The sequence below is a fragment of the Carcharhinus amblyrhynchos genome, chromosome 5 (genome assembly GCF_965287045.1).
Source record: "Carcharhinus amblyrhynchos chromosome 5, sCarAmb.v2.hapA, whole genome shotgun sequence".
In the NCBI taxonomy this organism is placed as follows: Eukaryota; Metazoa; Chordata; class Chondrichthyes; order Carcharhiniformes; family Carcharhinidae; genus Carcharhinus; species Carcharhinus amblyrhynchos.
Genome location: NC_137328.1, coordinates 62,891,851 through 62,918,144, shown reverse-complemented (window position 1 = coordinate 62,918,144; position 26,294 = coordinate 62,891,851). Strand labels below are relative to the sequence as shown.

Here is a 26,294-nt window from a genome sequence, read left to right as displayed (position 1 = left end):
TTTGACAATTACCCATCAACCAGTAGTCCAGACAGATATCAGCATTTTCTTGAGCAATTTTGTCTTAGCCACAATCCCTCAATCAGTTCTGGAGATATTCCACTGAACCAAATCAAATGTTCTGAAAGGAAAAAAATAAGTAATTTGTCATTTGGGTGATGGTCCTTATCCATGGAGCCACAAGACAGGAACATGACCACATAGTTCAGGAAGTTCTGAATCATTACAAGATGCAAGTGTCACCTTAAATGAAAAATATGAATTTGCGAATACTACCATGTGAACCTCAGGGAGCATCATAAAATGAAGGGCGTGATGGTGGATCCTCAAGAAATGAAAGCCACCAGTGACTATCCACAACTGTTGGTGTGATGCTGATGTCCAGAGGTTCTCGGAATGGTCAATCAGGCTGGTAAATTCATTCTGAACTTTGACAGGGTAAAAAAACACAATAACAGTGAAGTTCTTCTGAGTCTACAATTTACACTGCTGGTATTCAGAAGCCAGAGAGTCTATTGGAAGTCACCAGTATTGTCTTTGACAAAAGTTTCCCAGACTGACTCAATTGTGTCATCTTTCAAGGGCATGGAAATAATCTGAACTCATTTGGAAAAAAGGAACTAACTGCAACAAAATCAATTCTCCATCATTTAGGAGCAAAGACCTTAAGAATTAGTGTAAAAAGGATTTTCAATCTTCATTGTTACAAGCTTTTGGTTGAAACAAGTTAAACATCTTGATGCTACAAAAGTGGTCTATAATGGACACTATGACAGAATGTGGGGAGAATGTGATGTACCCCAAGAAGTTAATGGTAATTTTGCAAATTCATATATTTTGTTTTAAGGTGAACTGCACATGGGGAGAATATTGCTTATACTGTATGGAGCAAGTTAACTGTAAGTTGGTTGTTAAAGTGTATAGAATGTTATAAGTTGTTACATTTTGGATAATGTTTATGAAAAATCCTCACTAAACGAAGGGGGCAAATCAGCTGTTCTGGAGTTTGACAATAACACTGGATGGCTTGCTTGTCAGAGATCAAAATGGGGTGGGGGGGCTTAGATTGTTTTACTTAGAAAGGTGCAAGGTAATTACACTTGAAGATAATGGCAGCATTCCCTGGGTTTATCATGAGTTGACTCAGTCTCCCAAAGTTACAGAAGGTTGTAGGAAATATATTCTAAGCAGTTGTTGTGCTGTCAAAAATCTATTTATTTCTAAGATGAAAAGGAGTTGAGGTCAAGGATTGCTAATTAGTATTTCTAGCTTAATACAATATTTGTATATTTTATATTCCATGGAGAAAAGACAGAGGAAACCATTTTAGAGATCAGGTTACAGGCTTCCTACAAATCAATGAATATTATAGACAGACAAGAGGTTCTGTGTGATTAACAGGAACAAAATACTATTTGACTCTGTGAGCATCCACCTTTGTGAGGGAAACAGGCTGTATTAGGAGAGATGCATCCTGCAACAGATTCCAAGGGAAATTGGAAAAGGTTTACTACTGGGGCGGATTTAAGAAACTTTCTGAAAATTGAGGAAAGTGCCAAGAGATGGTCTCTCAGAGTTAATCCTCAACAAAGTGGGCTACAAGAACCAGTAAGAAACTGGGCACAACTTTGAATTGTTTGTTATAAGAACTGTAATTCCATAGAGTATCTGATGTGTAATAAGTTTAAAGGGGATTGTTCCTCTCTCTAATTTAAAGTATAAGTTACCCAAAAAGAGAGAATAGCATTCAGTAATAGTGCTTTCCATCATTGATTCCAGCAAAAGTTTTAGTTCTTTCAGCTAGGAACTGGAAGTTTGAATCACTTTTTATAAGTTATAAGTATCCACAGGGATTGTAACAAAAGTACCTGCAAAATGGGTACTGCTTATAATATCAAGAAAAGAGACAAAAAAGGGATGTTGGATGAAAAAATCCTTGAGAATGAGATCAAGAAAGAAAAATGTACTACTTTTGGGCAAAACAGTGTTACAGATGTCAGAGAGGAATGGACAGTAATTATAGACAGATAAAGGAATGGACTTAGAGAAAGAACCTGGGGAAGTTGTCCTGGTGGGAAAGAGAAAGTGGCAAATAGCAGATGGGGGAAAAAGACTATGGGTTATCTTTGAACTCATGGTTGGGGCATTGGTAGAGCAAGCAGAGAGAAACTGTTTCCTCTTTGAAGCTAGTAATTAGATATGCTAGATTTAAAATAATTGACAAAGGAACTAGAAGGGAAATTAGAAGAATTTTTTCATTCGGAGTGTTGTTAGAAGCTGAAATACACAGCCAGAAAGGGTGTGGAATTAGATTCCATGGGAACTTTCAAAAGATAATTGGACAAGTACTTGCAAAGGACTGATTTGCAGAGCTGTGGAGAAAAAGCTGTGATGTGAGATTAAATTGGACATCTCTTTCAAGTCCTGGCACTGACATGGTGGGCCAAATGGCTTCCTTTCTTCCTGTGCTGTATGATTCTATGAAATGATTATCCTGGAATAGTGAATGATTTTGGCAGACGGGAATGAAGGGCAATAACATTATTTTGTGATGGATGGCTAAATCAATTATTCACCAGATACACTCATCTCTATGCCTTTCGGACTTGAGAGAGAATGGGAACCATACCAGTGTAATTGAAAAAGAGATGGAATGAAGGGTTTGCTGGGAATAAGACTACCAAAGATAAATGTGAGGGAGTAGTTGAGCAAACTGAAGTATCAGAACAAATGGAGACCAAAATCTAGGCAGTTAGGGTCTTAATAAAAATGTCTATTTGAACCAAGAATATCATACTTCATGCATTATAACTTGTGCAAAAGTCTTAAGGGACCATATGACCTTTCTCAACCTGTCATTTTCATGACACTGCATCCTGGAATTAGTTTTGCTAAGACATAACTTCCTTTTCTATGTAGTTCAACCACCATCAGGTTTTGAGTTTATGCAAATAGAAATGATCTCGTGCCTGCTTCTGAAGATTGTGAACCTATTTTTAAACTGAAGCAGCAATGCATGTCGACGCTTCATGTAAATGTAGTATTTAATCACTGTTCAAGATCTGGTTGAGAATAGAATTCTTAGATGTAGCTGTAGGTGGAAATGCAAAAGAATGCCAACAATTCAAATAGTTCTTGTACTTCTAAGTGTCATCTGTGGAGGACAGTAGATTAGGATTAACTAATGAAAATATGGAGATGAGTGCATGGGTTTTATTGATTATTTTAGGTGGTGCTTACTTAGTTGTCGATGTTTAAGCAAACCTTTTAAAATCCCCAGAATTCTTCCTAAAAATAGGGTTGGCTTATATGCTTTGTATAAAATGTAAACTGATGGTGATTACCATTTTGAAATGTGGTGCTTTCACTTTCAGAATCATCTTTTCACAATAAATCCATTTCCTCTGCACCCATTGAATTGGATATTCCACATTTTTCAATGAACTAATAGTATCCTACAATTTGATGAAATGACACAAAACATCAAGCTGGGCAGGAGAGAAAGTTTCCACTCTACGAAGGTGTTCTTATCTCCGTCAACTATCTATTACATAAAATTCAACACAAACATTAATTCTTGAATGACTTATTGAGGCATACGTCTAAAAGTTGGGCTGCAGATGTCAGTATAATTGCAATGTGGGTATTATTTCTTCACAGGCACCACATGGTCTCATTGATTATAGGAGACCTGAAAATGGTCCATACTAATTAATCATCATCTTCATAGACCACAGGCCACCTGTTCCACTCTCAATCATCAAAGTGATGGAAGGTGTTGTCAACATTGCTTTCCAGCATATTTATACAAATGCTGACTGTTGCTTAAGCTTGGGTTCTGCCAAGGCCACTCAGCCACTGACCTCAGTACAGCATTTATCCAAACAGGGACACAAGAGTTGAATTCAAGAAATGAAGTAAATATCGATCCATAACTCTACTCCATCCTTATCCACCAAATCGTTGTCATGCACATGCACATAACCCATGCAGGGAATTTCATATTTGCATTGTTTTAAATTTGAAAATTACCATAGGCTTTGATTTTGTTCCATTTATCATACAGGTTAATACCAGCTGTGAATCTTGTCTGCTCATGTCCTGTCATTTTCACAAGAACTGTTTTCATTCAGCAGTTTGGCTGCTGGGCATATTGAAATTCAGGGGGTTTTCATCCATGTTGCCACTTCTGTTTTTGCTGTTATCTGAAAATGAATCGCTGGAAACTGCTCATTTTGCCATTGACATCACTTGATAGTCTCTGAACAATCTTGGTCTTCTGCCACAACATTAGGCTGTTTCATTCCATAAAGTGTCTTCACAAACCAGGTTGATAAGGTTGTTGAGAAGGCGTACGGTATGTTAGCTTTTATTGGTAGAGGGATTGAATTTCGGAGCCGTGAGGTCATGTTACAAGTGTACAAAACTCTGGTGCGGTCGCACTTGGAGTATTGTGTACAGTTCTGGTCGCTGTATTATAAGAAAGATGTGGAGGCATTGGAAAGGGTGCAGAGGAGGTTTACCAGGATGTTGCCTGGTATGGTGGGAAGGTCTTATGAGGAAAGGCTGAGGGACTTGAGGTTATTTTCACTGGAGAGAAGAAGGTTGCGAGGTGACCTGATTGAGGTATACAAGATGATCAAAGGATTGGATAGGGTGGACAGTGAGAGCCTTTTACCTCGGGTGGTGATGGCTAACACAAGGGGACATAGCTTTGAATTAAGGGGTGGTAATTATAGGACGGATGTCAGAGGTAGGTTCTCAGAGGGTAGTAAGGTTGTGGAATGCCCTGCCTGCAGCAGTTGTGGACTCGCCAACTTTAAGGGCGTTCAAATGGTCAGTGGATAGGCATATGGATAACATTGGAATAGTTTAGGTTAGAGGGTCATTAGATTGGTTCCACTGGTCAGCACAACATCAAGGGCCGAAGGGCCTGTACTGCACTGTAATGTTCTATGTTCTATGTTCTACGTTCAAACTAACTGTTTCTCTGAGGTCTTTACAGGGCTCGGGATTTGATTTGGTAGGGAATGTAATCTGCCATCTTTACTCCAGATCCATGTAAATGACTCTTAAATACCCCATGACCAAAGGAAATTAGAGCAGAACAATAAATATTGGCTTACCGAGTGACATCCACTTTCCATGAATGAACAAAACAAAACTTAATTGCAACTATCGGCATTGCATTTTTGGTGATGGTGTAACCATTCTCATGATTTTTTGATACATGCTTCTCAAGGTCAGGCCAAAGGCTTGTCCCTGTCTTGTGGAGCATTTGACCCTGGGCATCTTCTTCAGGACAGATTTCCTCTCCTTCGCTCTGGCACCAGTTTTTCACCAACATAGAATTCCCTTGTTGCAGTTACTTGACAAGTAAGCAAATGTTACAACTTTTAGTTTGAAAGCAACTTTGTGATGCTGGAGAACCTATTTCTGTCCATCATTTACTATACTACGTCTGCTTTATGTAGGTGTGTTCTTAAACTCCCATGCATCTTCTTTGTGACAAATGCCATATCACCTGCTTGATTCACATGCAATGATTTACAGGATAAACATGCATTTCTGGGGTAAAATATTGAGGCAAACCACTGTAGTACAAGAATTTGGTGTAGAAAGGGTTAATATGGGACAGGATAAACTACTACCCACACTGATGTAAAGGAACACATGACCACAATTTGAAGAGCAGTCTTAGACTGGACAGAGATGTTTAGAAACAAGCATGGAGGCAGCTGCTAGCTTAAACTTTATACTGTACATAGTTTGAGTACAGTGTTTAATAAACATTTAGCTATTAGATTATAGGAGTCTCAGAACCTCTTTGAAACTATCGCACAACATTTGCAACAACTAATAATATAAGTAACGGGGAGGCGTGATTCGGTATTTACTGCAAGTGTATATAAAAGCATGATTTTTGGTGCTGTAAAAATACCATAATCTTATACGCCAGGTTGATTTATGCGTTACAGTCTATAGTGTATAGAGCTCCGTCAAGGATTAAATAAATGGGAACGTTGTGTGTATGTTACTTTGGAGTGAATTTTCCACTGGATGGTGTTCAGGTGGCAGAGTGCTCCAGCCACTCGTCTGATATTTCCACGGAGATGAGAAGGCCTGTTTCATTAGCGTATTGCTTGTAAGCCGCAAGTGACAGACGAGTGCTCCAGAGAAAACTGCCAGCTCCAGGACATCATGATATCTGGTTGTCCAGCTGGCTCTCGGTCCCAAAATAAGACAAGGTTGAAGGAGAAAGTCCCATCTTGAGGAGGCGGTGGGGGGGCTGTGGGGAAGAAACCGGTATTGAAATATGCCACGTTGTTTTCATACAACTCAAGGGAGCAATCCTGCTCTTCCTGGCCCCACAAAAGTAAGTCAAAAATTACTTTCCTTCTTTGAAGCTAAGTCTCTTGAATGTGTATGACGCTCTCTGGTTAATTCCGAAAATGGTAGTTTATGCCCTGTATATATTGTGGGATACCACCAAAATCTTTCCTTCTATCCAGCTTCAGCCACTCCTTCAATGGGAATGGGCAGAAACTCTGACCCATCTATGTGCGATCTTTGTTACCCTTTTACAACTGGTCAGAGGCCTCAGTACCTCACCCCAACATTTATATACTCAGTAGCGGTTGGACAGAAACTTATTTCTAAGTGTATGCTATAACGAAGGCTTACTACTTATTGCATTTACTTTAATTCAACAAAACTTCAATCCCAAAGTGGGTTGACATGATTGCCTCAACAAATCATTTGTGCAGCAAAACTGATGGTCGAGGAAGCAAAGTCAGATTGACGTAAAGTAATATAATCCACAACTCTCTTGTTATTTTAGGGATTCTTTAGGAGGAGTCAGCAGAACAATGCCTCTTACTCTTGTCCTCGACAGAGAAACTGTTTAATTGATCGAACGAATCGGAATCGCTGTCAGCATTGTCGTCTGCAGAAGTGTCTTGCCCTTGGAATGTCTCGAGATGGTAAGAATAGGAAAAATTTTAAGATCCCAGTTCAACCTAGTTAGAGAACATAAAATTTCCTCTCGCCAAAGTTTCCCTGCAATTGCTACGAAGTTACTGGACTATTTGACCTTCTCTCATGCCATACACTTCCTATGTTTCTATATACACACAATGACACTGGGCTCAATCTACCTGGGAGGGGATTAAAATTACAGTGTAATGAACGGAACAAACACGCTGGACCAACAGTAAAATGGCTTTCTGTGGCTCGTATTTAAGCTATATCGTTAGTGCAATGTAGAAAGGGAACGGTGGACTGTTTTGAATTGCACTTCTGTGTCTCCCAACCTGTGGGTGCCTACTGATGATTATGGGGTCATAATACAGAAAGAAAATATTTGTCCAGCACAATAGTCTCTTTTTTTGAGCATTATTTATTTTATATGTCGCCTAAAATCATAGAATCCCTACACTGCAGGAGTCCATTCAGCTCATTGTACCTACACCGACAACAATCCTACCCAGGCCCTATCCCAGTAACCCCATGCATTTACCCTCCCAATCTCCTTGACACTAAGGGGAAATTTAGCATGGCCAATTAACCTGACTCGCACATTTTTGAATTGTGGGAACCCAGAGAAAACCCGCACAGATACTGGGAGAATGTGCAAACTCCATACAGACAGTCACCCAAATTGAACCCAAGTCCTTGGCGCTGTAAGGCAGCAGTGCTAACCACTGTGCAACAGTGTTGCCCTGTAATCCGATTAGAGAAATCTTTCTTGCACAGACCATGCTGGCAACATGTTTTTTGCAGGAATTAAGAGCAAGTGTTAGTGAACATGATTTTGATATTTGAAGTTATCAAGAGAAATGCTGCATTAGTACACTGCACCAACTCTATATGAAGGTATTATGATGCTTCATATGCTTAGTTCCATTTGGAAATATCAAATCTGGTCATTCAATGCGTATGACATCAAGTTATCAATCAAAACGTCACAATAACAAATTCTATATCATAAATTTGTAATTTGTGAACCGGCACCTAGGAGGACAAAGAAGGACCAGAAAAGCTACTTGGTAAAAGTCGTAACTGGTTCACCAGTATCCTTCAGTTAAAAAAATCTTCAATTTCCAATCCAGTTGGGTCTAAACAAACTTCCTCGTTGAATATTGATGCTCTCAGAAGTGGTCTATTGCTTCAAAAAGGCCTGTAGCTAAGCAATAAATGACCTTGCCAGTATGGACCATATCCTAAAAATAGAACACTGAAGAAGAGATACAATTTTATAACAAAAACTTTTTCTCCATCAAAGCCCTTCCCTTGTACAAAGCAAAGCAATGACCTTGATTTCTTTAGCCTTCAGTGACCAATTATTGAAAGGCATCTTTGCACATAAAGCAATGTAACCCAAAGAACAAGCTTATAATGACATCAGATGATTGGCACTCCCCCATTTCACTGCCAACCCATCATACCTCAATCCAGAGAAGCACTACGCATCTAGATTTAACCTTAGAGTGCTAGAGCTGGAGAGCACAAGTACCAGTGGTTAGAATGTGGAGCTCACTACCACTGACACTATAGTTAAGAAGGCCCACCAATGCCTCTACTTTCTCAGAAGACTAAGGAAATTTGGCATGTCAACTACAACTCTCACCAACTATTACAGCTGTACAATGGAAAGCATTCTTTCTGGCTGTATCACAGCTTGGTATGGCTCCTGCTCTGCCCAAGACCACAAGGAACTACAAAAGGTCATGAATGTAGCCCAATCCACCACGCAAATCAACCTCCCATCCATTGACTCTGTCTATACTTCTTGCTGCCTTGGCAAAGCAGCCAGCATAATGAAGGACCCCACACACCCCGGACATTCTCTCTTCCACCTTCTTCCATCGGGAGAAAGATACAAAAGTCTGAAGTCATGTACCAACCAATTCAAGAACAGCTTCTTCCCTTCTGCTCTCAGATTTTTTAATGGACCTACCTTCCATCAAGTTGATCTTTCTCTACACCCTATCTATGACTGTAACACGACATTCTGCACTGTCTTGTTTCCTTCTCTGTGAAAGGTATGCACTGCCTGTATAGCACACAAAAAACAAAACTTTTTGCTGTATGCTAATATATGTGATAATAATAAATCAAATCGCTTAAAGTAATTAAGGCAAATGCCTTTGATTTATCTAACCCTATCATTCTAATCTTCTGTTCCTCGCTCCCTCATGTTCTTATCCAGCTTCCTCCAAAATACATCTGAGTGGGAGGAGGCTGGTGTGGAATATAAACACTGGCATGAACCAGTTAGGCTGTATGGTCTGTTTCTGTCCTATATGTCTGAAGTAATTCAATGTAACACTTCACTGGGTCGTATTACCTATCCCTCTGAGCTAAAAGATTTTGATTAAAAGTTAGTAACCTTGGTATTTTATGTAAAGTTATTTTTCATGAAGTTATAATGACTGGAAAAATCAAATATTCTTTCAACTTCAATTTACTTAAGAAAACCCCTTTTTTTCTCTTCACAGCTGTAAAGTTTGGAAGAATGTCTAAGAAGCAGCGTGACAGTTTATATGCTGAGGTCCAGAAGCACCAACAGAGGCTGCAAGAACAACGACAGCAGCAAAGTGGCGAGGCAGAAGCCCTTGCCCGTGTCTATACAAACAGCATCAGCAATGGTTTGACAGACCTGAACAACGAAATTGGTGGCACTTATTCAAATGGACACGTAATTGATCTGCCAAAAGTACAATCTGAGGGAGCTAATGGATATTACAGTGTAGATTCTGCTCAACCGTCACCCGATCAGTCTGGGATAGACATGGCTGGAATCAAGCAAATAAAACAAGAGCCTATTTATGAACTCACACCTGTACCAAACTTGTTTACGTATAGCTCTTTTACAAATGGTCAACTGGCTCCTGGAGTAACAATGACTGAAATAGGTAGGTCTGGTGAGGAATAAAACACCCATGTGTTAAAAATCCCAACTGTTGATAGTGAAATCCATTCTGGGATGTTCTTTATTGGCATCTGTTGAATGGCGATGATGGTGATACAGTAAAAACTGTTAATGCTCTGAAGCATGATATTTATTCGGTATTCTATATACGTGATTATTTTGGAAATTTAGAAGTGAAGTGCATGTGGCAGAAGGTTTTGATGGTACTGGCGTAATTGATTTGATTTGGAATAGATGGTGTGGTTTTTGAGTGCGCTGTCCCTGAATTCCTAAAACTCTAATTAGGACAATAACTGCCCATAGATATTCCTCTTTCATTCTTTGGCAACAAAGAATCACTTGGCTGGATGTCACAAAGGAAAACTGAACAGCAAGGTTTGTTTGCTCAGTAATGGAACATATTGAATGGGAAGTCGGTTGAACAGAAACTCAGGCACACCAAATGTATTTTCATCCACATGTACTACCAAGTAATCACTTGAGTGCAAAAGAGAAAAAGCTGCCCATCAGTTCATTTATCCTGTTCTTCCAGGTGTGCTTATGAACATTTTCAGTGTTTTTTTTATTATCAATGAAAGGGTTAACAAGGATTCTGTTGCTACATTGCTTTATACGTTCTTCTTCAGTTGGTTAAGAAGTCTTAGGACCAGATTTGCATGCCTCTGTCCATGTAGGAACAGAGGTGGGTGAGATTTAAAAATGGTGATTGGACCCAATTCCACAATTCCTGTGCTCGTTCCATTGTGTGGGATTTTTATGGGCCCAGGATAAAGTCATAGGTAATGAACATACATGCAGTTATCCTACCTTTGCTTACTCCATTGCGGGGTTTGGCATTTTAAACATCTTGCTATCATGGAGTTATTTCGGTAGGGACTGTGGTTCATGGCACTTCAGAGAAATAATGAACCATTGGAGAAGCATGGTCTAGAGTAAGGAATCTTTTGGCAGGTTAGCTAACAACATCACATGTCATAATTTAATGGTATATGGTAACTTAAATATGTTTTAATACAGCGTGTGTAGAAAAGGTAAGTGAACCACATTGACCTGCATTATGAAAGCTTGGATGCATTAGAGTACTTTATCTAGTGAATAAAGTGATTTTTTTCTGCATTTAATGTTATTAAGAGTAAGATCTTAATGTGTTAATATTTCCCTCTGATGTAGGGCATGATCATACCAGTCATTTATGCCATGTTCCCATAACAGTGAAGTCAGAGAATTTGGTGCCCAGCCAAATCTCTGTTCACTGCAGTAAGATGTGAAAATCCTGCTGGCATCAATGGCTGTAATATTCAAGCCTTAGTCTTTTCTTTGCCTGACAGTCCAGTCATCTGCTTGATCTTTGAAACATTGGAACATATCGCCATCTGTCCTACTACAAAAGGGGATCATGTATTCAGCTCAGCCAACTGTTGCCCTGCTTCAATTTACAAGACCACGGTCCTTCACAGACTTGGAAGATTTTTCTTTATTCAGCCCTAGATGTTTTATTGAAACATCACTTCAGTGGAGTCCCATTATGAATGATTGGCTGGGGTCCAAACCCAATATTGCATTTGGATCAGTCAGGGGTGGTTGACACTGCTGTCAAAGAGACTGTGAGCTTTGTCTTTGACAGTTTTGTGAGCTCCTAAGAGGATTAAAGTTTTTAAAGAGATGTTTGAAGGGTTGCTTACTTATTTTGACAGTTTCCTGAAAATGTTAAAGACTTCCCAATGTTATTGTAGGGCTTATACATTCTCTCCATGGTAGAAACTGCGTTTATGGGATTGGAGTATGTATATAAGCAGGCATGAGGGGGCAGTAGTGGATAGTAGGTGAGAGATGAGAAGGATGAGAGCTGTGGGCTGGTATTTTATGACCTCAGTTGGGCTGAGACCAACAAAGAATTCCGTTCTGCAAACCTGAATCAGGGTGGGTGAGGCAGTAAAATTCCAGCCATTGTATCAAACACTCATTTTCAGAACTAGGCTAAGGTACCAGAGAACTGCCTTTCAACCTGCTAGCTTTGGCATTCAGCCACCCGTGCCTTGGACCTGCTTCTGGAGGCAGCAACGTCCAGCTTGCCACTATCACCTTACCATAAAAATAGACAGGGAAGTGGAGTTGAAGCCACAATCAGATCTGCCACGATCTTTCTGAAAAGCAAAGCAGATTTCAGGGGCTGAATGGCCTACTTCTGTTCCTCTTTCTTATGTTCTTATGTTCGGGGATCCAAGTCCCTGCACTGACAGACATTTGCATTTAATTTCTCTGGAGAAATGAATGTTATCATTTCTAGTGGCTAAATAAAAGGACTTTGAGCCTTTTGAATGATATTTGTTAAACCAATAGAATCAGACTTGCCAAGGAGCATCATATATCCTGGTAACTATTACAAGTTTATTAAGAGATAGTCCTCAAACCAGATTCTGCACATCTTGCTCTCCCTGAAAGAATAAGTTTGGCTCTGAGTGAATAAAAAAAAGTACAGAAACAGATGAAAGCTTATCTTAGTGCATCACTAGGTGCAGGAAAAGAATTGGAATTTCACCTGAATCTATTGTAACTCAGAAAAGTCAGATCTGAGCCAACTTCCAGAGCTCAAAACCCATTGAAGGTGCAACCAGAATTGTGAAATATTATTGGGTTTATGAAAGGAGAGCTCTATACTGTTTTACAGGTGCCCCTACTTCTGATCTAGTAATTTTGATTATTATCCCTTACTTCAAACTAAAAATTAGTTCAATCATTTATCTTCTGAATTAAGGGGCTGTTTACTTCATTAAGGAAACAATATCAGGTGTCAAGAATTTTCTTGAACCATTTCCATCATGGAGGAGTCAATCCACTCTATTTTCATTTTGGAGAGAGAGACTTGGCCTGGGGATAGGCCACTGCCTCTGGAGGAGGAATGAGGTGGCAACAGATGCAGGTGGATAATGAAGCTGGCAGGTTGAAAAGCCACCTCAGTTTACTGGGACATCAGCCTATTTTTATTCATGATTGTTTGGCCCTCTAGCCCTCAACCCATACTCTCTCATATCCACTATTCCCTCTCAAATCTCCCAACCCTCCTCCATGCCTCCTCCCCCATATTCCCTCCATACTCCTGCATTTCCATTCATCCAGTAAGCACCAGGTACACAACACATGAGTTACATAATCACCCTGACAAGTCTTTGAAATGCCCATAAGAAAGAAAGCAGCCATTCAACATTCCTTTTGCCTTCTCACAAGTTTGCCAATCAAATACGGGTAGTGAATGTTCAGTTGAAGAAACATTCGAGTCACTTTACACCTCTTAATCTTGTCCATATAAACACACAAGGACTGAAAAACTTCTTCAAAGAAAGATCTGGTTGTTACAAGATAATAAAGATGCTGATCAGACAAAGCTAACATTCCCCTTTGCAACTGGGTAAACAGACCCTGACGGAACTGAATCCATAACTCTTACATTGAGCTCAGCTAAGCATTTAGAATGAGGCTATCTGGCAACTGTATCAATAGAAACAGGCCAAACAAATGGTTAGGCATCTGGTTTTCCAAATATTATTAATTGTGAATGCTTAGCTAAGTTTTTCTGTCTCAATTTATGAAATTATATGTTCCTTTTGACTTGAATTGCATCTTGCAATGCCCCCAGGCATCTAGTCTCCACACGGCAACCTGTTGTAGAATGCACTAAGAATGGATCTAAAGAATATCTGAAAGTCAGGGAATAAAAATGGGAATCCTTGGTGATTTTCCTTCAATAGCTCAAAAGCATGAGGCAAATTGTCACCCCTGTGCTACCATACCTGTTGAAATAGGTTCTTTCATTAGAGATCATGGGCAAGTTTTTCCAGTCATGCTCTCCCCAAAACTGGAAAATCCCACCCAAGGTCAATGACCCTTTCCATGGTCCTTGCACATATCCACTATGATTCTCGTGTGGGCAGTAGGGAAAAACCCCGTCCCACCCCCCCAGGTTTGTCCTGAAACCTCTCTGGTCTACATGGCTCTCCATACCACATGATGCCTTCAAACATGGCCATCGGAGAGCCAGTGGTTTTCCTTTTCAGTATTTATAAGATTCAATAAGTATACATTTATGAGATAAAATAATGGAACCCAGACATTATTCAAAGCTTTAACACAGATGGCATTAATAAATAGTGAGTACTTTGCTCTTACAATTTATAATGCCAACTGAGCCCTTTAATTACACTCCAGCTTGTAACAATATTTAGTATTTCTGTCCACATATCTCCTGCATATTCTATAATTAATTGAATTTGCATATCAATAAGTCAAATTGTGCAGACCGTTTTCTGTCACTTATTTTGTCTCTAACACTTGCTTGCTATAGCAGCACACATTTTCTTCCCTTACTGAATAACTCCTTTTCTTGAATATGTTAACCAATATATTGAATAAATTAACCAAGAGCCAAACCGAGAAGCCATTCTTACCTATAGCGAGAAGAAAAACTCATTCACAATTGACCAGAAAAATGAAAATATCTTCTTTGCCCTCTTATATTTAAGTAGCAAAGTTTCTGCTTGAGTTTAGTGAAGTATTAAACTGTAATTCATAAACAATGATTCAGTTGGCATAGTTCGATTGTTATACCCATTGTCTAACAATGTAATAGGAGTCAAGATAGGTAAAGAGACCACGAATATGTGCTAGGATATAGAGCTTTGCTATATGACTTTAAGTATTTGATGTTTTTTCCATGTCGCGAATGCCTAATCTGTCAAGGTGAGAGAGGAGCACCAAGCCTAGAAGCTAGTCACAAAACATGAAGGGAAGTTCACTTTGACAGCTCTCCTGTCTCTTAATGGCATAGTCAGCAGTCCAAAAATGTGTTATTCGCTCACCCTTTTATTACAAAAATTGATACCTCATATGGAAGACAAATAAAGAAAGGTATTTAATGAGCAATGAAAAAATGGCATTATGGAGATTTAAATTTAAATCCTGGACTTGGCTGGACTGTTGGGGGAAAAAAACTGTTTGGCAGAGGGAATCCCACCTATAACTCACAACTGTTTTTTAAATCTATTAAGAGATGCTAAATCAAACATTCTTGTTCGCTCAATTGCTGAGTGCTGTAGGGTTTTTGCCCACACAGATTAGGAAGGTGCCAATTTAATCCTTGACATATCCAGCATTTGCACATTTCAGTTTCCACTATGAATTGGGTGCTACCCGTACCTGTGTGGGGGCATTGGTGTCATTCTCGGCTGCAATGGTCCCAACGGCTGAATAGTCTTCCAGTATTCTCTGTCCAAGCCCCTACTTGGTGAATCCATTGGTGCCTCTAGACCCATGAATCAATACCTTCAAGAAATATGGATTAGGAGAAAACATTATAAAAAAGGAATATACAGTGAAGATAAGAGAACTAGATACCTTGCTGTCAGAAAAAAAATTGCAAATATGTTTCAGATTAAAATCTGAAAGGCAGTATGTGGTCTAAATAGGGAGAAATATTTTATGTTGCCAATGGCAGCAGGAATATCATAAAACTAACCAAATTTTAAACTCAGCATAACACATGAGGTGCCTAATTTACCTTTGCACTTCACTTGTCAAATATGTCACCACTGGGACAGCCACTGCCAACTCGATAAAAACATTAAAAAGAAAAATGGACAGACTGCTGACTCAATAGAGAAAAGGGAGATATGTGTGCAATGACAAAGTCAAAGGGAAGTCGATTTAATTTGGATGTATCCAACTCTAAATAATGAGGTGAACTAGAAGTGATGGGTGTTTTTTTTTATATGGCACCTATGTTTTCTTGGTGTTTTGTGTGTGAGAGGTCCATGACGCTGAATCAGGCTTCTTCTGACTAAGGACACAGGCAATAAACCTGAAGAAGAATTAAATCGAGAAAAGACATTTTGTGTGGGAGTGGAGGAAATTTGCAGCTGCCAGTGGGTTAGTAAATTAGATAATAGAGATAATACAGCAGCTGCTTCATTCTTTTTAAATTGTTACATTATTTTAAACCTTGTCCATTCCTGACACAGTCCTTACTAATAATGGAATAAATAATGGATGATGGAAAAATAGTAATTTACCATCACAGTGGGATCAAATGATTAACCTATTGCAGAGTAGATGGTAATCATGATAATGTTCATTTTTTTTTCATTTTGAACAGAATAATTGACTTGCCATTGAACAGCAGTCCCTGAAATAAGTAATTATTTTGTCTGTATTGTAGACAGGTTGTTTGAACGTTGTGAATACTCAGTCTTTCAGATGTCAAAGGAAGAGAGAAGGGGCAAGACAGTAGCCCTGGAAATTGCTGTTGGCACAAAGCATTACTCCAGTCAAAATTGTGTAACAAGGGAGCAGCAATTTTTATTGGCTATGAGTTTTGCCTCACTGAGGACCTGACATAAATTTCAGTGGGTGGTGGGGTTGTTTGGCAATCACTCCCAGTCATTATTGCTACTGTAGAATGAAACCCACAACATTTTTGCCTTCATCCACTGTAATGTTTTGTGTTAACCCCGTCTGTGTGAAGTGGACATGGGTACCAAGCCATGTTGTCATAAGTGAGGAATAAGGAAATCAGCGTCACTCAGCTCTAAGAATTGCTCTCAGTGGAGGTAGCTGAGCAGGAGTGGAGAGAACCTATTGAGGATGCCAGGTCACCAGAGGTGCTTTCATCAATATGCCTCTTATAACAGCCTCAGGCACAGCTACCCGCCAATGATTGGCAAACACAGCTTCCAGATGTTCAGGTTTAGCAGGGTTCAGAGCTATACTGTTTTTTTTCAGCGATCCTACAGTGAAGTTCAAGTACAGAGATGGCATTGATAATGATAACCATGATGAGCATTTCCCCAGCTCCATCCAGGCCAACAATATCAGCCAGTTCTCTGACCACTAATGGAACAGGCTGAGGGAATTCAGCAGGGAAATATTTTCCTCTCCTTCACTACACAGGAGCAACAACTCTCCTAGTCTGCTGACTCTCCTTAATTACAGTGTTTGTGACGGGATGTGGGCATTGCTGACTAGGCCAGCTGTTATTACCCATCCCAAACAGTCCTTCAGAAGATGATGTTGAACCACCTTCTTGAAATACTGCAGACCATATGGTAATAGTTTGTCCACTGTGCTATTAGGGAGAGAGTTTTCTAGATCTTGACCCAGTGAAGGAACAGCATTATTCCAAGTCAGAAAGGAGTATGGTTTGGAGGGAACTTGCAAGTTGTGGTGTTGTTCCCATGCATCTGCTGCCTTGTCCTTCTACATTCTACATGGTAGAGGTTGTGGGTTTGGAAGGTGGTATTGAAGAAGCCTCGGTAAGTTACTGCAATGCATCCTGCTGCCATTATGCATTGGTGATGGAGAGAATGAATGTTTAGGTTAGTGCTTGATTTGTCAGTTAAACTGGTGCTTTGTCCTGGGTGGAGTTGAGTTTCTTGAGTGTTTTTGGAGCTGCATACATTCTAGAAGAGTGGAGAGTATTCCTTCACTATCCTAACTTGTGCCTTGTAGATGGTGGGCAGACAATAGGACAGTGAATTACACACCTCTGACCTGCTCTTGTAGCCACATTATTTATAAGGTGGGTTGAGTCAGTTTCTGATCAATGTTTACCCTCTGAGTGGGAGACTGATCAATTGTGACGCCATTTAATGTCAAGGGATGATGGTTGAATTTTCTCTTGTTGGAAGTGGTCATTACCTTGCCTTTGTGTAGGAGAATGTTACTTGATGCTTATCAGCCCAAGCATGGATATTGGCCAGATCTTGCTGCATATGGATGCAGACTGCTTCAGTATCTGAGGAGTCATGAATGATGCTGAGCTTTATGCAATCATCATCAAAAATCCTCAAGTCTGACTTTGTTACAGAGGAAGATCATTGATGAAGCAGCTGAAGATGGTTGGAACTCAGACACTGCCCTCAGTGTGCTGGATCAATAAATGATGCCATCTGGCTATAGCTTTTAACAATTGAAAAAGGTTCTCTATTGATGGGATTTGGCTAGGGGACCAAACAGTCATGAAAATCATTGTCCAATTCCCACAGACAACATTTAGGATGCAGCAATAATCTGTTCTATAGTTATTGATAGTAATTGGAGATTGAAAGTGTGACTCCACAAAGAGCAAAGTTGCCTTCCAAGCTTTGCAACAGCTACAGTCAATAGTAGAGTGCAAGCACAATGAGTTCCATGCAACAGTGAGCATACTATTGACATTTAGTGCTGACATCTGTACTGTTTGGAATATCTTACAATACAACCCATCCTTTCCCTCTTGTGTTAGTATACAGAAAGACTTGACTACAAGTAAAAGCCCAATTTGGAATCATGGCAAGAATATGATACAATCACAAATGAAGGATCTTGCTGTACAAATGCTGGTACTGTCAGGGTGACTGCAGCAGGCAATCACTCAAGATGCATTTAGTTCATTGCCGGGGAAGTCACCTTAAGGAACCCTCCTGCCTACACATAAGCAGCAACCTCCTCTACATCTCCTCAGCTCATATCATTAGTCATCACTATCTAATGTTCCTTATATTTCACAAATTTAGAAACAAATTCTGGACAAAGTTCCAATACAGTCAGATGAGTTCTTTCCCCTTTGTGTCATAATTGTACAGCTTTGTTTGTGTTCTGTTAGTCATTTTGCCTTGCAAGCAGATAGACCATCTTACGATATTGTGAGTATAAGGAGCACATGCAACATCAACCCATCCACAACATAGCTTGTCCAACAGTAAGTAAATATACATCTAAGTATAAATGCTTAAGCGCTTCTTATCTCACAAGGATTTACAGTACAAGATCCTTTTACTAATTCAATGCAATCATATTTTCAGCTTTAAATTGCTGCTGGTGGTTGTGATATGACTATATGATCATTTTTTTGAGCATTTAGTGTGCTGCATTTAATTACTTAAGGTGGGGCAGCAAAAATGAGATGCAGGCTGAACTGAAACACTTTATACCATCCATACAAGCAGCAAATTATCTTTCAAAAGGATAATCATTTGCTTTCTAATCAGACTGAGTCCTATGAATCATGTAGACCACATTGGCTCTGTTTTCTATCTTCTCCCAGGCTTAACTATGGCCAGTCACTTCTCAGAAAGCTTCCCTTCCATCTCAGCCAAGATTGTTTTCTTCTGATAGCCTTTGTTGCCCTCTGTTTTATTGTAGTAGCTCAAATACAGATAGTTCTGCCCCAGAATCAGCACATTGTGACTGCTGCCAGGATACCAAGCATTGACCTGTATAATGTGCTGATTATGGACATATACCAGCAAGATGTTGAGGGAGTTAACTTTCTTCGAATTACAGGCCATTTCTGAGTTTTCATTCTCACTAGAAAGTGGCATGTGTGCAGTCAATGGCACCCATTGGGAAGCTTACATTCCCACTGAAAGTGTGTACTCACTCTTGAGTAGAGTTTTGCAACCTCATCATGCCCATTTTGCAGCGGGAAAATGTTGTAAAATCAGGGGCAATGCGACTAGCAGGAATGACGCCCATTTTCATGCCCATTCCCATTTTACGAGAAACAAAATCACCGCAATCAGAAGCCTACCAAAAATGGCCAAAATGTCAATTTGCATTTTTTTGCATTAATCACAATGTCATTAGCAAGCTTCATTCCCAATCATCCCGGCTCACCCACCTTAACACCCTCATTCACTACAGCCACTACGGTCAGGAAAACACCCAGTCTATAAAAATCAGATTAGGTGCTTGATCAGTGAGGGTGAGCGAGGAGGTAAGTCTTTGTATTCAAACTGCTCTGTGCTGCTCAGGTTTTTTTTTGTGGCAAAACAGTGGAGGCTTGTATAGTGAAGCAGAGACATTTAACATGATGGATGGTATTGAGTGATGCAACAAGGATCTCGCAGGCTGGCTAGAAAGCCAACTAGAGCTCCACAGCATCTCTTAGGAAAGGCCCACTGCATTTTAAGTGTCACTCAGGCACTTAACTGGACAGTGGAGCAGTTTCCCCAAGAACAAGGCTCCCAGGAGCTAAAGCACTGCCCATCAGACACCTCTTGCCAATCAGAGGCCTGCAGCTCCAATGCCTGCAGAGCTACCTGGGAGACGGCCATTCCTGCCAGTATGACACAGATCCAAGGCCTAGGATCAATGCTGGATCCCATGCTAGAGATAAGTGTTGGCCGGAGCGGGAGTTGCAGAGTAGAGATTGTGGGCAAGGCGGGGTGAGGAGAGCCAGCAGTAAGTGCAGAGTGTGGCTCCCATCCCAATACTGGTCCTTCAATCAGGCTTTGAGTGCCTTTGATTGAGGTTTCAAATCTGCAATGCATACTGACTGATGTCACAACTGCCCACTCTGTGATCTTACGTGCATGCTCTCTGTCCCCATGCTATCACGTTTGCTAAAATGGCAGCCTCTGCTTCCAGCATTAGAAGTATTGGTATATTGTATAATGCCATTATGGATTTGCACACACAGCAACAAAAATAAAGGTACTGATCTATTGATTTGAGCCCACCTAGCTGGCTGTATGGTTAGCATCTGGATCAGAAGTGCACCAATTACAAGGGATTGTAATCCCCATTCCAGCTGAGGTAGACTTGGAGCCTGCCTCCTTACTGTACCTATAGTGAAATAATCATGGCACTCTGCCACAGTTCAGCAAATAATCACCAAGGACCTTCTTTCAGGCAGAAAACTGAAGAAGAAAAAGACTACTGAATAACATGGCCCAAGCATCACAAGCTATCAGATATGCATAGTTCTTAAGCACACTTTCCAGCTACAATTAAGTTAAAACCTAGGATACAATAGGAGGGACAAATGGTACTTTCTATAGTGGGTGGTAGCTAACTTAAAATTAGCTTCCCGAGCTTCCTTGAGATGCAAGTGAACCAGCCAGTTACACACATCACTGAGCAATATCAGAGCAAAGCACTCTGTGTTAAGTGGTTTCTATTAGTTTAGTAGTCATAATTTACGCGAACAGGAACAATGCCTTCAAAATGACTTTTTGTATAATCGACTGGTGTTACGCAGCCAATGGAAAATACACTAATAATAACATAACTTTAAAGTCAAATGTCATAAACACATTTTAAAATAGGGGGTGGGGGTGGCGATTCTCCCCAGAAATTAGTCTAAGTCTCGAATTCGCATGAAAACTGGAGTAAATCTCACTGGTTTTTCAGCAGGAGTTTAAAAATGAATCTCCAACACTCTGTGCACTGCTGAGCGCCTCAGCGTGAACCACTCTAAAATCAGTGGGCAGGGCCTGTTTCTGCTGAAGAGGCCAGCACTATAGTGATGAGCTGGACACTGTACACGGCGCCGATCTCTTAGCGCCGTGGCCAATTACTGGCCAGCTCCCTCTCCACTGATTCTGACTGCAGAGTGGCAGCAATTACCCCCCCCACCCCCACCAATCTGCCCACAGAGGCCCTGACCCCATTAGGCCCTGCCCCTGTTAGGCCCCACTCCCTTGGCATTGCCACTTTGCCCCTTGAACAGTGCCAGGGGGCCCAGGCAATACCAAGGTGACAATGGCCAGGAGGCACCTCCCCAGCACCAATACTTCTGATCCTGGAACAGGCAGGATGAGGGTGCAGAGCACGTGCTGATACAGAAGCTCGCAAATAAGGCTTTGGGAAGGGTTTCATGGGAGGGAAGGGGGCCAGACAGGGGACACCTCAACTTGCAAATGGCTAAGTAACCCTAGCAGTTTTTGCTAAGTAAGTAGGGTTAAAATCGACCGCATGATTGCTCATAAAGGCCTTTTGTCAAACAAAATTGATCTAATGTAGAAATCAACATTGGTGATTCATAATAGACCAACAATCTCAATGTTTCTGAATTCCGCGCTAATGAAGACTGCCTTATCCAAATCTAGAAATCGTCAAAACTGTGACTTGCTGCTTATTATTACTGAGTCCGCTTCTGCACAAATACCTGAGACCTGTTCAACACATAGCCTTGCAACCCTATTAAGTACTGCCTCTGGGAATAATAACAGAACTGTTATGTGATGGATGTCAAGTTATATAAAAGGATATTGATGGTTAATCAGTCAGCTGGAATGTTGGAAGGTTGCGGTGTATCTGGGAGTGCTGTAGTGAAAGCGTTTCTGCAAGACCTGTTCATTCTTTTGGCCCTTGTTTTATTATTGATAATCCTATGACTAACTTGGATTTAACATTGGCTAAATGTCATGCATGAGATGCAATCTTATGGTTGCATCAGGTTAAAATGACAGGACTCCACAGTTCATTTTTATGGAGTTGTCAGCATGCTCTGAGTAATTATTGGTTCGTCATACACTGGCAAAACCAGACTTCCCAATAATCAGCTGTCATTCACTCCGTAAACTTGCGGTGATTGTATCAATATTGTTCAGGCTGGCATCAACAAGCTTCAGCAACAGGGAGGGTGAACTAGATTTTGTGGAGCCCACTGGGGCAGGCAAGATGGCCAGTGGGGGCTTGGAGAATAACATGTGAGGTTGTGCATCAGAATTCCAGGGACAGAAAAACTGTTTCCAATCGGTGTCATTCACCCTGTACTCCTTCATCCTCGAGTGCTGGAGGGGATCAGTGCTGAACAGGCACCAGTGCAGGCAGCCTAGCAGCAATACCCAGAGACAGTACAGCAACAGGAGGCCAAAATGCAAGGCTGAGGCCTTGGTGACCCCAAGAGTTTACAGGAGCAGCATGACCTACCTACAAAGGCCAGGGAGACATTGCCTGAAGAGACCGCACCACTCTAGGGAGACAGAAAAGCAAGCACCCTATTTCAGGATGAGCTGCATCCATGGGAACACCTTATACCAGTGAGGTTGAAGGTAACAGCGGTTCTTCTATACAGCCAATTCCTTCCAGGGCGCTACAAATGATATCCTGCCAAGTAGCCACTCAGCGCTGAGAAAGGAGCTGACAAATGCACTGTACAAGAGAGCAGGATAGTGATTCTGGATGGATGGGGATAACCAGGTGGAGATGCAATAGGGTTAGCAGCCATTGTCGGTTTCCAGGATCTAATCAACTGCACCCATGTTGCTTTCAAGGCACCATCCAGGCAGCTGGCTACATTTATTAAGAGCAAGGGATTCTATTCTATGACCATAAGAAGCCAGTTCGCTCCTGGCAGCAGCCATGACACCCGTGTGCTTCAACACTTGCAGGGGCTGCATTTATTTATGCCAAGGCCACCAATCGAGGAATAGTTCCAAGGTTACTAATGTTACTGTCCTCACACATGGCATCTAACACCCATCAGTAAACCTCACAGCGAAGTAGAACAGAGGTTCAATGCCTGTCACAGCACCACAGGGAACATTGTAAAGCAAACTATCGGTCAACTGCGCAGGCTTGATCCTTCAGGGGTGCTTTCCTGTCTGATCGTGTAACGTTGTCACAGAGTCATACGCTGTGCACTGCATAACATTGCCATGCACAGGGGTGACAACAGCAGCTCAGAGCCAGAAGCCTCATCTGACAAGGAGAATAGGGAGATAGAGTGACGTGGAAGGGGTTCCACATCAGCAGCCTCCTGCCAGTATATGTGCCATGGAAGTTAATGCACAGGAGGCAAGGAACCCCTTCATGCTGACCTGCTTTGAACCACCTACCCATCATTAAGCAACATAAAGTCAACAGCCTTCCCCATTTTCCATGGATGGCACATATTGTTGTTTCTAAGAACTCACAACACTTCTTCACTTCATCGTACAGAGGCCGACATCTGAATTTGAAAGAAAGCAGCCAATACCTGTTAAACAAAAAATATTGAACATGAAACATCTTGAAGGGGAAACATCATCAAGCCCTCTAATGAAAAAACACACACTGAGTAATACTCAACATCTTAACGTGACACCAACACTTCCGGCTCAACATAATTTTATAAACACCAGTGCTAACTTACTGTGTGAATGTGTTCTTTCTGAAGCACTTGCACATTCTGCAGTGAGATAAATCCCTGACATTTGTAGATGTGGTGGGAACAGGCTGTTGTTCTCTCTGCCCATGGTCTTGGATGACAATGGTGGGCATCCTGTTGCAGTCTTAAGCCTGATTGAGCTGAGGTATATTGCAGGAGATTCCGCTGTGGCTGCCACCACTGGAGAAGTTTGATTACTTGCAAAGAGGCTGGGAAGCTCCAGACAGTATTCAGAGTGCCTCAACAAGAACCCTCAGTGTGTGCCAGGGTGTATCTCTCTCTTGGTTTCTAGGTGCAACATGGAACTGCTTGTTTCCTGGTGACTGAGGCGCATCTGGAGGAATGTCCAGAGGCACCAACAGCCTCTCACTGATCCATTGCTGCACTATACTCATAGCACCAGCGGTGGTGTGTTAGACCATGCTGACACGAGGTATCCACTGTGTGGTCTCTTGGGTATGGCTCCTAGGAAAGTTGGCAACCTCTCCATGGAAAAGGTGATGTACTCTCCTACCTGAGACATGGCAGTGGATGGACTCCTCCATCACCCGCACACTTTTGCTAAAAATCTCAGGCAGTTCTGCCAGATTCTCTCCAAGTGGTTGAGCATGGCCTTTATTAGAGGCCCTCCATCAGCCTAGGGTGTCTCAGGGGATGGCCCTCCTTCAGTCTTCCAACTCCCAGTGGCCTCACCTGTCACTGCCTCCCACATCTGTGTCTGCGTGATGGTGTGCTACAGACCAGATTGTGATGCCAGGTCTGCACACATGTAACTTCCCCCTGAGGTGAGTATATTTGTGATGGTGCTGGGTGTGGGGTGAGTGGTATGATGCTGTGGCCTCATGGACATCTGGGCTACCATCTTCCGAGGACGACCCTATAAATGAAACACAAATGCAATTTTTGGAGTAACGATGTCCAGATCCATTGCCATTCACGGGGGCAGCGGGCTGCCATGGAAACTAGTGATGTTGGGTATGTGCAATTCTTCCTCCTCTCCATGCTGCCCTTCCAAACTCAGTGTCAGATATGTACCCTCCACTATGTGCCTCAACAGCTCCACTGCTTCCAGCTCTGCCTCTGTTAGCGGATAAATGTCCCCTATTCCAGCCCTGCCCCCAGTCTTGGATCCCTGCCTGCCATTGTTGGCCCTTTTGTCCTGCGAGCAAAATAGAGAGAAAAAAAATTAGGTTTCCAGCGATGCTGAAGAGAATCCCTTACTGCCTCCTCACCCCATGAGGTGTGAGTTTGCTCCAAACTTCACTGTCTCAGGGATTATGGTTATGGTGCAGATGACGGTGCAGATTCTGGTGACACACACATACAGCCTCTGCTGGTTGACTCCTCTACACCAGAAGGTTGGACATGAATTTCAAGTGGATGAAAAGTGGTTGGGAAAAGCAGGGGCGCTGAATGATTTAAGGACCTTGGGCATTGAAGTTTAAGTTCTCCCCCCTTCCCCACCCCCCTTACCAATTTTTATTTCTGTCAATTTGTGTTAAAGTTACACTGATATATCCCTGTATTATGACTAAGTGTCATAACCTGGTGTTGTCTGGGGTACATTTCAAGTTGGACATTTCATCCTTTATCTCTGCAAATATAGAGCCAAAGGAAAGAGAAGGGAGCAGGAAAAAAATAATGAAACAGAAGATTGTGATAAGGTAGAGGTAATGACAAAAGTATTCAATTCACAGTGTGACCCCAAGCTTCCACTCACCTGTCATTTTAATTCTTCACCTTGCTCTCACTCGGATCTCTCTGTCCTTGGCCTTCTGCAGTGCTCCAAAAGAGTTCAATAAAAGCTTAAAAACAACACCCTAGATGGGATTCTCTAGCTGTCCATGTCCCAAGACCAGAAATTCCCACTCAAGTTCAACTAATCTTTAAATGATCTGCCGAATTTTCTGTCTTGCCTGCTATGACTTTCGCGGTGGGCAAGACAGAAGAAATTTGGCCCTTATCTTTCAATTAGGCTTTCAGATTCAAAATGAGTTTAGCAACTTCAGACAATAAGCTCGGGTCCCATTGGTTTCTATTTAATATCTCGGTTTTGATCTTTCTGACTTTTTTTTGCATTTGGATGACAGCTATTCAATATTCTGTCATTCATACCTCTTCCAGACACATATTTTGTTTCTTGTCCAATTACCAGTCCCTTTGTACTTGCATAACCAGCTATTTGCTCATTTAATTAATTAATTAATTGTCTTCCGCACAATCACCTTCCACCCTCCCTTATTTCACCTCCTCGAAAGCTATTAAATTTATAACCTCTACTATTTCCATTGGAAGCTCATTGCTTCTCCTTCCACAGTTGCTGCCTTACCACTACTTCCAGTACTTTGTTTTATTCCATTTTCCCAACATCTGCAATGAATTTTTAATTCATTTATGGGGTGTGGCATTTGCTAGATCTGCATCTATTGTCCATCCCTAATTACTCTTGAGAAG

The 26,294-nt window shown here is 41.3% G+C and overlaps 1 protein-coding gene across 4 annotated transcripts in view; it reads left to right on the top strand.

Moving 5' to 3' along the window:
* The window catches only part of rorb (RAR-related orphan receptor B), a 182,842-nt gene that overhangs the window by 126,680 nt on the left and 29,868 nt on the right, over window positions 1-26,294 (top strand). For all 4 annotated transcript variants that reach the window (XM_080188920.1, XM_080188918.1, XM_080188919.1 and 1 more), the window contains 2 exons: window positions 6,842-6,983; window positions 9,501-9,917. In XM_080188920.1, coding sequence (XP_080045046.1) covers window positions 6,842-6,983; window positions 9,501-9,917 — 559 coding nt within the window. The remainder of the gene's footprint in view (window positions 1-6,841; window positions 6,984-9,500; window positions 9,918-26,294) is intronic.